General features: G+C 40.3%; 1 protein-coding gene and 1 long non-coding RNA gene across 2 annotated transcripts; one reads left to right on the forward strand and one right to left on the reverse strand.

Moving 5' to 3' along the window:
* Positions 1 to 575: 575 nt before the first annotated feature.
* On the reverse strand, positions 576 to 9,624 carry CCDC28A (coiled-coil domain containing 28A). The gene is made up of 5 exons (XM_010707259.3): positions 9,142 to 9,624; positions 6,481 to 6,644; positions 5,959 to 6,113; positions 5,248 to 5,270; positions 576 to 4,250 (listed from the first exon to the last, which is right to left on the reverse strand). Exons 1-5 carry the CDS (start codon positions 9,297 to 9,299, stop codon positions 4,196 to 4,198), a joined length of 555 nt encoding a protein of 184 aa, XP_010705561.1. The 5' UTR covers positions 9,300 to 9,624; the 3' UTR covers positions 576 to 4,195.
* Positions 9,625 to 9,691: 67 nt separating this feature from the next.
* Positions 9,692 to 11,712, forward strand: LOC146544981 (uncharacterized). Its single transcript, XR_014881380.1, has 2 exons — positions 9,692 to 10,585; positions 10,720 to 11,712. It is a non-coding gene; the product is annotated as an uncharacterized LOC146544981 (long non-coding RNA).
* The last annotated feature ends 762 nt before the right edge of the window (positions 11,713 to 12,474 follow it).

Here is a 12,474-nt window from a genome sequence, read left to right on the forward strand (position 1 = left end):
CAAACTCAATTACAGACAAGCAGCCTTGCCTTAGGAAACAAGTCTATAGCGAACTTCAGATTTCAGTCACATTCTGTGGGTAAAACCCTCGTGGTTTCCATTAAAGCACATTGGATTTTACAACCCATCAACTGCAAGGACTTCTGGCACAGAAGATGGTGATTACAACTGCTTCAGAAGGCAAAGACGTGTTAATTCATTAGGATGAAGAAAGAAGCTGAGATCCTCTGTTGAGGTGTTTGTGCACGAAAGCCTCATCAGGTGAGCACAGACATCCGCATTTTTGGTGTGCAGTGCATTCTGTCACCCTTACTAATTATTGCATTCTGAGTCATTCTGTATTTTGTGTTGAAATTATCTCCTGTATTTTGAACACCTAACACAGTTTTTTAAAGAGACTGATTCAATTTGGTCTGTCTGCAAGATTAAAACAGAAGCACCCTTTTATTTCTTCTGAAGCGATTCTGAAGAGGCATGGTTTGGCACAGTATTTTGCTGTTGTTGTCCTACAAGCTTTTAACAATTTTTAATGATATAATATGGTGTAACAATGTAGAGATGATATGCAACAGTCGTAGTTTGAAATTTTTTATTACAAACTAACTTCATGTAATACTAGCGCATTCACAAAAAACAAAGGAGCAAACGTGCAACCAACCTGTTAGCCACAATACAAAATCTTTCTAGAGTGGAATGTACAAATGAAAACAGTGATCTGCAGCTTGTTTGCATTTACTCCAACCAATTCGTGTAGGGAAACTGCTAGGTCAGGGCTTGAACTGGTGAAGGGGTGTGTCTGACCCAGGCAAATTGTTTGCACCTGTGCTCCCCACCTGACCAGAAGGGGTGGACCCAGGGTTAAGTCACCTTGGGCTCATATAAGGCCCCCCACTGGAGGGAGAGCATCTCCTGGACCTAGGCTATTTCCTGAGGAGTGCTGCATAGCTAAAAAGTCCTCTCACCAGTTGGGTGTGTTCAACTCTTTCTTCTAGATATGACTATTGGCTTTCCTGTAAATGCTTTGCCTGCTATTGCCAAGAACACATCAGATGAAGTTTTGCTGCTTCATGAGCACAACAACTGGTAAAGTGTGACAGTCCCTTGCCATGAGCCAGCTGAAACCTAGGATTGTGTTTAGATTGTTCTGCTTTATTGATGCTTATATATTAAAACATCTTTCCATTTACTGTGCAGTTTGGCCTGGTCTGATCTCTTGATCCTACTGCTAAGTTTCATACTGTGTGCTGTTTGATACTTCTAGGAAGTGAACAGAGCATTTGGTATGTATTTGTTCCTATTTAATATTCTCACTTTTTATAGCAAGTCTTTTTATAGCAAGTCAGGCTATCTTTGGTAGGAAATTTCATGTTCTGTGATGATGACAGAGTGATTGCATGAGGCACGGATCACTGACAGTGAACTTATCACGCCACCCCTTTTGATGCAGCCCAGGATACAGCTGACCTTCTGGACTGCAAGCACACGCTGCAGGCTCACGTCTAGCTTTTTCACACCAGCGCCTCCAAGTGCTTTTCTACAGGGCTGCTCTCAATGAGTTCTCCCAGTCTGATTACCCAGCCCAAGTGCAACACCTTGCACTTGGCCTTGTTGAAACGCATTAGGTTCACATGGGCCCACTTTTCAGGCCTCTCAAGGTCCCTGTGGATGGCGTCCTTTCCTTCTGTTGCATCAACTGCATCGCTCAGCTTGGCATCATCAGCAAACTTGCTAAGGATGCACTCAATCCTGCTGTCTAAGCTCTTGATGAAGAGCACCAGTCCCGAGACAGGACCCCTGGGAGACTAAATCTATCTAAGATAATGATCCAATTTTTTAACCAGCTGAGCTTTTTCACCTTTTCAGGTGACCTTGCTCTTATACCTTTGATTTTTGTACCCTTGCATTTCTATAGTTGTAAAATCAAATGTGCAGAATGCTAGTAGAATCATGCCTTGAAGAATTTGCTGCCTTTACTTCACACAAGAATTTCTAAACATAACTCTGCGGGGAGACAGCACAGGACATCTTAACAAACTTGCTCAGAAAAATTAAAATCAGTGATTATCTGCCTAGGTCAAAACATAAGCATTATTTTTAGTGTCCTGCTTATCTGCTGAAGAGAAGATCTGTCTAAACATTTTGTCTCACTACTTTTGAAGAAAGAGGCAGTTAATAATGCTGACTTGTCTAAGAAAAGGGGATTTGGAGGAGACGTCTTTTTCTTAATCTTTCTTAACTACTATTTTCTTTTTTTGGCTCATTGGTGTTCAACAGAAGTCTCTTGGAGTAAGGTAATCTAGACTGGCAATGCAGGAAATGGTGTCTCTTTTTGACTATCATTTCCACTGTCTGTATATGTTCTGAGTAGGAAACATTCAAGATTAATACATTTTTATCTCCATAAACAACTCTTCAGGAAACAAGGTAACAAATTAACTTTCTGTAGCCACTTACAATTTATGTAATTTTATAATTGCAAGAGGCTGTGTGCAGATGCAGATATGTTACACTAAGTAACTCAAGAGCTTAGAAATGTGATCAGTTTGTTACCACGTGAAGATATGCTCAGTCTCCAAGGGCTTTGCTTTCCTCTCTTCCTGAATCGAAGTTAGCAGTGGGAATGTAATTTTGCTTGTTTAAATGCAGCTATAATGACTTCTGCCACCCTAACTAGTATCAGGTCTTAATATCTCTTGAGGTATGAAGCTAAAACTAATGCTGCAAATTTTGCTTGATGTTTTGAAGTACGCAAACACAAGGTGATAGCACTGACAGTGAAAAGTTCCTAGCTGAAGAGGAGGAAAGACAAATAACTAGGTCTCATTTTGCATGTTATATTCTAGTTCTAAATTGTTCTTCAGAACATCACGAGTATGTATCCAGTATCGGTCCGGGACTTGGAGGTAGTTTAAGCAGTATGCAAAACCCCTAAAGAATCTTAAAAAAAGGAGGTAAATAGTGAAGAGAACAAGAATATCCTAAAGGAAGAGTCTCTTGGGATCGTACTGGCTCACCGTTGAGATATGCTTGTAAGATGAGGTAGGAAATATAAGTATTTAAAGCTGAATTTGGAGCTAAAGCCACAGCACACTGGTGTTCAAAAAACCTTCCTCTCTTCAGCTTCACAGTGCAGACTTGGTGCCTTGTGTGGAGCTGCAGCTAATGGAATTTTCAACTGTCTTAAAGCTGAAGCATCTTCTCCAGTTTGGTATCTTTTATTCACTGTTGGCTTGCCTACAAAAGACAGATGCTTTGTTCTTAAGTAGAAGAATAATGATTTTTATCCTCATATTGTAAGTATGTACAATATAGAATCTCGGTGTATTATTTAAGAACAATGTAAAAAATTTAAAACCAAAGGCATAGTTTGAGTGAAGATAGAAATTCTGGATCTAAAGACAGCATTATTTTACACTAATACAGGCTTTTTTTCCCCTGGCTGTGAATATGATATTTACTTCTACCAGATCATTTATAATATAGGAACAACTGCAAAATTACATATAACAGATTTATTGAACAATGACCTTACTGAATTTCTGAATGTGACAGGACTTAATTAAATTATATGTATTCTAGCATGCATGCTAGTTCTGTTTAGTGACAGAACTAATAATATTTATTCACAGTAATGAAAAAAGTAAACCCTGCAAATATTCAGACCATGCAAGAACTCTTTCTTAACACAGCTGAATAGATAACTTCTCCAAATAAAACCTTATATATTTTTAAAATGTCTTTATTAACAATAAAATCTCAGTGGCAGCACTGGTCAACAAAACACACTAAGTGTAGTGTGCAGATTGTCTCTGAACTGATCAGAAAGGCAACAACAGCATTACCTTCACAAAATTTGGAGAAATGCTAATGAACTTATACATCATTTGCAACAATATGAACAATACAGCAGAATAAATTTACTTCTGTGTTTCCCAGTGTTTTCCTATTAAATAAGGCAATGATATAAAGCATGCCATCACAACAGCCTGCTTAAATCTCTAGAACCGAGTCCTGACATAATGCAGTCTTCAAAGGAATGTGCAAAAGTAAACACCTGGATTTGCACTTTCATTCTTCATTGTGTAAAATAATAAATAATTAAAAGCTACCAATTCCAGATTCCAGTGGCAAGGAAAAAAAAAAACAACACAAAAGAAAAGCTTATGCGAGAACCCAAACTGAGAAAGCTGTTTCTTCAGCCCGTGGTGCTATTTGGAATATCTTGAGCATCTGCTAAATGTAGTTTTTGGCTGAAGCACGCCATTAAGGAATAATGTTTTCACATATAGATACAATATAAGATAACAACGTTACATCAAGCTATGCTACACTTAGTCCTGTAACAGGCATGCACCAGAACAGATTAATTCAATTCTACTGAGTTCTACTAGCTAACTGTTAATCTTCCTCGTTGAGATTTAAGCATTGCTTACCTCCAGCTTTAGCTGGCAGATGAAGGGGGGATGGCAGATGAGTCTTATTGTTATTCCATGGTATTGTATTTATTTGCAATGTTCATGAGATCTAGCCTTGTACAGCTTCTCACCAGATACTGCACTGATATATTCTCTGTATCTCAAGTCCCACTTAATGCAAACAAAGCATTGTAAAATCAGAAATAACTAGACTGAATGCAACACTTCTCACCTGTATGTATTCTCAGCTTATTGAAAACACAGTGTCAAATGCAAGCCAAGACAATTAGCTTTATCTTTTTAATGGACTAAGAGCATGCATTTGTTACCAAAGCTCAGCTAGGTAATCAATGCAACTGTAGTCCAGCTCTAGAAATAACAATTAGCCCAATGTTCACAGTAAAATCAGTGATAATGTTTCTATGGGGGGGGAAAGAAAGAAAAAAAAAGGTAATAGAATTCAGTCATCAGTGGGACAGAACGTTTCTGAATAATACAAAAGAAACATGATTGTGTGTGTGTGTTTGGTCCAGAGTTTCTCAGTGAAAAGACACTGTTGGCTTTGTCATCTACAATCAACACATTGTCTAAAGCGCTGAATTCTAGCGAAATAAATCACTATACAAAAAAAGTCCTGTAATTAAGTGTTAAAATCCAGTAACTTAGATATAGGAGGAACCTAAAATCCAAGCTAAGTTATGGTACTAATTTTGAAAAAGGGCCATTTTTGAGATGATTTGTCTCCAAGACAGACACCAGTTACTCAAGAAATAGGGTGTAACTTTATAGTTAATAATTATAATGCACAATAAGTATGTAAGGAAAAGGATACATAGATGAATTCAGTTCTTCCAGCTGCAATGTAAATGTTAAAATGATCAGAAATGGCATTTCAGACACCATGATGATGCTGATATAATGAAATAAATATATTAAAACAACAATGGAAATCATTAACGGTTTGGGCTGAAATGGATTACTTTCTTGTACAAAACTGACCTGCGCTGAATTCTATAAATACAGAATTCTATAAATCCCAGAATGAAATTTAAATTTGCTTATCTCAAGAAATGTTAACAATTTCAACAATAACATTTGAAATTTAGTTGTTAATGAGAATTACGTTTTAGCAATTAAGCACACTACAGAAAGGAGAAAGTGAAAGTGTAGAATATGTAGATCTGAGTTCCTTGCGTGGCCTTCTACAGATGTAAGAAGAAGGGCCACAGGAAAATGATCATCATTCTCCGATCCATAAGCAGTCCCTAAAGACACTGGCATCAGACAGTGGAACCAGAATGCTCCACTCGCTAAATCAAGCAGTAGTATACAAAAAGAACACCACAACACAGCATATTTTCTCAAAATGAAGATGAAGTAGGTAAGGCTTATGTCTTGACTTATTACAAAACTATCTTTTCCTCAACTGTAAGTTTCTTAGGCTATAACCTGTGCACAGAATCACTGTCCTTCCGCTACTGTTCTATTCCTGAGCCTAAGCCTGGGGACCAAGTTCCGCGTCTCCTGCTTTCTCTGTACTTACATCTGATAGCAGCCTATCCAGATTGGAGTCACTGGCTAGTTTTCTTTTATCTTCAGGGAGTTCTTCCAGCTCCCCATACAGCTCCAGATTGAGGCGGGCGAGTTTCTCCTGCATGCTCCGCACGTGCTCCATTTGCTCTATGGAACATTCATTTCCTAAGAGGACAAATGACAGCATTAGAGAAAGAAACCTGAAAGATCAAATGGAAACGTGAAGTCAACAGCTTTTTACATTGCAGAAGGTAACTCTGGTGTTCAAATTTATAAGCTTATTTCTTCCTTTTTCACTACTGAAGCTTCTGTTATTCTGTCTGGTGTTATGGTGTCCTGAATTTCTGAGAACCACTTAACAGCTTTTTTAGAATATACACTTTACTGGTATGACCTATTAAGTTACGTTAAACTTGGTTTCATATAGCAGAGGCTAATATTAAACCAGCAGTTTGTCCGTATAGCACATTTATTTGCAAATGTTACCATCACGTAAAGGCAACCATTATACGTAGGCAATTCATGCACTTACCAAATGCTTGAAGTTTGCCAGAGTGGAAGTCATTTAAGAGGCTGAGAAGTCCCCTTTCCATTTCCTGGACATCCGATACATCTGTGAGGAACGAATGCTGGATTGGTGCTGCCTGTGCCCCTTTTGCTTCTCCTCCTGGAGGTTTGGCTTTCTCTTTTATTACTCTGAAGAAATGAAGGGGTTAAACAATAACGTTACTTCCTGCTTTCACTTTCTTTGAGAATCTGAAATGTAGGATAATTTGACAACTGGGCTGTGAAATGAAAATGCATATTTCAATTATTCCATTCAAATTAAAAAATGGATCACAAGTTTGTACTGAGAATAAAGAAAAAAAAATCACTATCTCGATAGTTTGATACTGTAAAATAAGGATTTTTTCCAGTCTGCTTTCCTGTTAAAGGTGGAAAACATCAAAAAAGAAAGGCACACGTACGTAATAGCCATCTTAACTTAAAGATTATATTGCAGCATAAACACAAATGAACATGCAATGAATATGGCAACTAAATGCAATTACCAGTGAGAAGTGGCACATTCTATCTCTAGATTGCATCCTATGCTAATGCAGTTCAGGTAGGAGGCTGTTTTCATCCCTCATTTGTCCATGCATGTGTGCAGACAGCCTTTCTCACATTAGGCTGAGTGTTTCTGCAGACTCATGGTGAGCCAGTTCAGAATCTGATTCAGTGAAAAGCTGAGCTTAAGAAGTAAAATTCAGAACTCCATGGGACAGTTGAAAAAAGAAGAAAAAAAGAAAAAAAAAGAAGAAAAAAGAAGAAAAAAAGAAGAAAAAAAGAAGAAAAAAAGAAGAAAAAAAGAAGAAAAAAAGAAGAAAAAAAGAAGAAAAAAAGAAGAAAAAAAGAAGAAAAAAAGAAGAAAAAAAGAAGAAAAAAAGAAGAAAGTTGCAGGCTTAGTGAAGAGGCTTTAATTAGCAAAGACAAAGGGTTTACGGCATAGTAAACCCATTCCTTCCCATGTTTTGAGAATAACAGCTTGTATGTCTGTAAATGTCATATAGACATTGCCTATATGCTGAACTAAGTGATGATCCAATAGTTATCCATGCTGGTTCATCTCTGGGCAACAGGTCACAGAATCACAGAATGGCCAGGTTTGGAAGGGACCTCAAGGATCATGAATCTCCAACCCCCTGCCACATGCAGGGCCACCAACCTCCCCATTTAATACCAGACCAGGCTGCCCAGGGCCCCATCCAGTCTGGCTTTGAGCACCTCCAGGGATGGGCATCCACAACCTCTCTGGGCAGCCTGTTTCAGCACCTCACCACTCTCTCTGTAAAGATCTCAACTGAGATTTATCTTTGGATATTTCTACTTCAGTTTCAGAGTTATAGAAATGTCTGTATGCCAGAAAGGCCACCTATTTTTTCCAAATACATCTTAAGTTTAATACAATATAGTACTATTCCCAGGAAAAGTATTTCATTTACATTCTTGCAGATGAAACGAAAGTACCCCTATATCACTACTGTAGCAACAATCTGTCCTCACATTGCTATGTCAATTACCATTCCCACTTGGAAAGTCTGAGAAATGGTGTGATTACTTGAGCGCTGACATCTTCCAGAACCTAGAAGCTATTTCCAAAGCAGGTAGAATCTCCAGCCCGTACTACAAGAACCACATTGGTAGCACGTTCCAGAAGAGTGATTTGAAGAAATAAATCAACAATAGTAGCATGTTTTCAGGAAATACACCTGTTGAATTGTTGTATTATGTGATTAGTTCTTGCCTGCAGAACTATAATACCTTTTAGATATTAGAGATAGGCGTGTATATGTTAGTTATCTCACGGGTAATTGATGAAACTGTACTATCCGTGGAAATACAACGGGCTCTGAATCATGTCATCTTTGAAGTGCTTATGGTAGAAATATCCCCAGTGTTTCCCGGTGCTTACAGCTCAGTAAGTTCCCCTGCCCCCCTCCAGCTAGTACTTCACTTTAAAAACTTCTCATCACTCATTAATCTACTGTTTCTGTCATGGCCAACAAATGTATTTTTCTAACAAGCAACAAAATTAACACGCTCAAATGGAAATACACACAGCATCAATAACACACAAACTATTCCAAAATTGTACTTTACTAAAACCGAATGCCTCCCTCTGTAAGCACGAGGCCTAAATACTAGTGCTGTCTTTGACAGATCCCCAAACAAAAGCATCTGCAAATTCCTATTCCAGCTCATCCTGTTCAACTCATGTCCTTCATTTCCTGCCCTATTACCTAGTTCCAATCTTGCAGTCATCAAATACTTTATTTGCTCCTCATACCTGTATGATTGGGGCTCTGCTATCTCCATAATGAGGTACATATTTATCAATTTTTTTCACCCAGTTCTTGTATCTGACCAATCACACCAGACTATCAAATCTCCAACTAAATAATTATCAGTATGAGCCTACAACATTACATAAAATTATAGAAAGTGTACAAGAGAAGCATGGCACAGCTTCCTCCTTTGTTTTTAATACAACAGCACAGTTATTTTTTCAATCTGCTTAGTTAAAGACACAATGGGTTATTTTCACAAGCCTGAACCTCTCGTTTCTCATTCTCTGTCAGCCTACACACCCTTAAGGCTGCCTTGCACTGGCAGGGCTGTGGCTCGTTTCCATCGAGCCTGCAAGGCTTACCGTTTTAGCTTTGGTTTCTGCCCCGGCGGCTGTGGGGCGGGATTGGAAAAGGCGGTGCTTTTGCTGACCGGCACAGAGCTCTTCTTGGAGTTAGCAACCTGCACGGGGTGGGCGGTGGATGACTTGGGGCTTCTCCTCTTGATTTTCCTCTCTTCCATTTCCTCTGACTTACAGCCTGCAGACCGATTTCTTATCCTCCGAAAGGAAGGAAAACGAGGCACAGAAACATCACACTGCACCTCAACGGGGCTTCAGTCCCTTCAAGGCCGAGCAGTCGCTTATTTCTCCAAGCGGGATCCAACAGCCGGGCGCCGCTCCTCACGTGGAAGAACACCTCCTCCAAAGCTCAGGGCAGGACGCATCTAGTCCCAGGCCAGCGCCGGACAGCCCGCAGCGTCACTCCCGACTGACCACAGCCACCCCGAAGAGCACAACCCCATTAGCAGCCAGCGGCCACCGCTGATCGGTCGCCCCGCGCCAGCCCCGCCCCGCTACCTGCGGACGGCCCCGGCCCTCACCCCGCCCCCACGGAAGCGGCGAGCTCGGCGCGAGGTCACGTGGCCGCGCGAGGCATCGTGGGAGCCCCGCCTCCTCCGTGGCGGGAAGGAGAACTACCGCCTCCAGAGTGCCCCGCGGCAGGAGCTTGCCCGTACAGGGCGGGGGCGGGGGCGGGGCGGGACGGGACGCGTGAGAGGGCTTTGCGCATGCGTGCAGGCGTGAGGCTTGCGAGGAGAGTGGAGCCTGGCGGCCGTTAGTGCTGCGGGTGTTGTGAGGAAGGGGTGAGATGGAGCTTCAGTGCGGTGTGAAGGGGGCTGCGCTCGGGGCGTGCGGCTATCCGTGCACGAACGTCTGGTTGCGGGGTTGTCATCTGCAGAAGAACTGGAACGAGGTTATCTGTGCACGCTTGGTGCTATCTCTCTGCTATCGGTGCTGGGCTCTTGTCAGTAGCAGGCTCTGTGCTCCTGGGGGCAGCATCGTTTCGCACTAGTCGTGTCCTTACAGCTGGGGTGACTCGTGCCGTGCCCGTCGCGTTCGCTTTTAACGCAAGTGACACTCAATGGACGGAGAAGGTCCTTGCTCTCTCATGCAGCTCGGTAGGCGCTCCCAGGGCAGTTACTGCTTGAATGTGAATGAAGAGGACCGTGTGGCTGCATTTAGTTCGTGCTCTTCTATCTTCTCTGACCTCAGTTCCAACCTTACACAGCTGTCTTACAGGACTTTAAGTATCATTGCAGGTGACGTTAGCGGGATGTGCCTGCTGCCCACAAGATTCCTGAGTTCAGGTCCCAGAGTCCGTTTCCTGGTGCTGCCCTCGTTGTAGAGGAGCTCAAACGGCGGCATTTCCAAGCGCTGCTTATGCCGTCAGGGCTCCCTGACATCGATGGCTTTGCTGAATGCTTTGCACATCCTTCATTGCTATGGCTTGCAGCTTGGCACTGCGGCGGTAAGTTTTCTTCTGGAGAAATGAACTTAGCAGTTCATCTCTAAGTTATTTATCAACTTGAATTTCATCTGTTTGCACTGAGATTTTGGTTTCCACCTAAGACATGTATTCATAACTGTATGTTTTCTGGCCAGAACTCTCAGGCGTTGTTTACACACCATTTCTGAAGGGTGGCAAAATCTGCACCACTCTGAGTGGAAACATTGCCCAGTGTCTGCTGGTGTTTGCATGGTGTGTCTCAGAGCTATTGGGAAGCTTGATGGGTGTGTAGGTAAGATGTATCCCTGCTTCTGTCTCAGCTTTATTATCAAAAAACTGGTTCTCTGGTTGTGCACTGATACTGAACCTTCTTATAGTTCTTGAATTTGTTTCAAGGCACCAGTAGCTCTAACAGAGCCTCAGCAAGGCTTCTATTGGACGTTGCAGTTGTGAGATTCAGTGGCCACTTTGAGTCTCAGAAGTGGTGCTGCCAAAGGGAGGTTGCATTTGCAGTGACTGCCAGGTGAAGGACAGAGACCAAAGGTCTTCTGGAGACAATTCTATAGTAGAAGTAATTCCTGAGTACTGCATACAGTTTGGATCTGAGATGCTGAATCAGTTCTGATATATTTTCAACAGTTTTGTTTCAAGAGATCTGAATCAGAGATTATTGCTGATAAACTGGAAGTTTACTAATGGAAATGCTGTCTGGGGGTTTTACATGAAAACTACGTGTCTCGTTGGAAAAAAAAAAAAAAGCACACATGAAAAGAAAGAAGGTCTTTAACACTGCATATACATTAAATAAAAATGTGGTAGTGCAAGACTTAAGGGAAAGGTAGAAAAGCACGAATGTTTATGATCTTTTTGATTACTTAACAAAAAAGGCTTCTAATATCTGGCTTGGTGTGCGTGGCAGAAATACAAGAGCTGGCAAAACTCATGTAGGCAGTAATCCAATCATCAGTTCTCTGCCCAAGTAGAATCCTCATTCACTTATACATATATGTATATATGTATGTACACATATCCACATATTTATGAGGGTTATAGAAAATGGAAAAAGCAAGTTCTGCAAATACATTTTTATAACTATTTGGGAGATTTGTATAAGATAAATACTGTTTCAGTAAAGTAACTTCTGAAGAGTTTGTGTTCCTTCCTCTCATTTCTTATGTGGTGTGTAAGCAAGTAAATGTGCCTTCCTTGCAGTTTGTGTAGAGAGGGATTTTTTTGTCCTGTGATTAATGGTGTTCTGTGTGTACAGAATGAGGCAAAGAGGCTTGACTATGACATTGCAGGATGACTAAGTATTCTCTATTTCTTCCAAAGCAGTTGAAATAGAATGTATTCTGTGTGTGTGTATGTATATATATATATATATATTATATATATATATATATATATATATATATATATTTATTTATTTATTTTAATAAAAGGGATTTCTACATCTCAAATGTAAACATTTTTTTTAAATTACTTTTATATATTCAGAAAGCATTTGGGTTCCACAAACTTACTGCGATTTAATCTATTAGTATGAAGGATCAAATACTTACATAGCTGTTCTTAAAAACAGAGTGTATACAGTGTATAAGTTCCCTCAGACACCCCAGGAATGACCCACAAATTTTAGTATGCAGGTAATGTTTTCCTTGAAGTACATTTGTTATCACTGCTCAATACATTACACTAGAATTGCTATTAAAATGTCTATTCTTCACTTCTACATCTGGTTTATTGAAGCCTACAGGTGCACATAATCAGGAAGGCATCAGACTTTATTCAATGTTCTCATAGTGGAAGCAATTTTATAGTGAATAATTAATTTCTGATAAAAGATAATATTAAGTTCTGAGCAAAAAATCAAAGATAGTATCATCTTGAATTGTTACTAAAAACCCAAT

Source organism: Meleagris gallopavo, chromosome 2 (assembly GCF_905368555.1).
Source record: "Meleagris gallopavo chromosome 2, MGAL_WU_HG_1.1, whole genome shotgun sequence".
In the NCBI taxonomy this organism is placed as follows: Eukaryota; Metazoa; Chordata; class Aves; order Galliformes; family Phasianidae; genus Meleagris; species Meleagris gallopavo.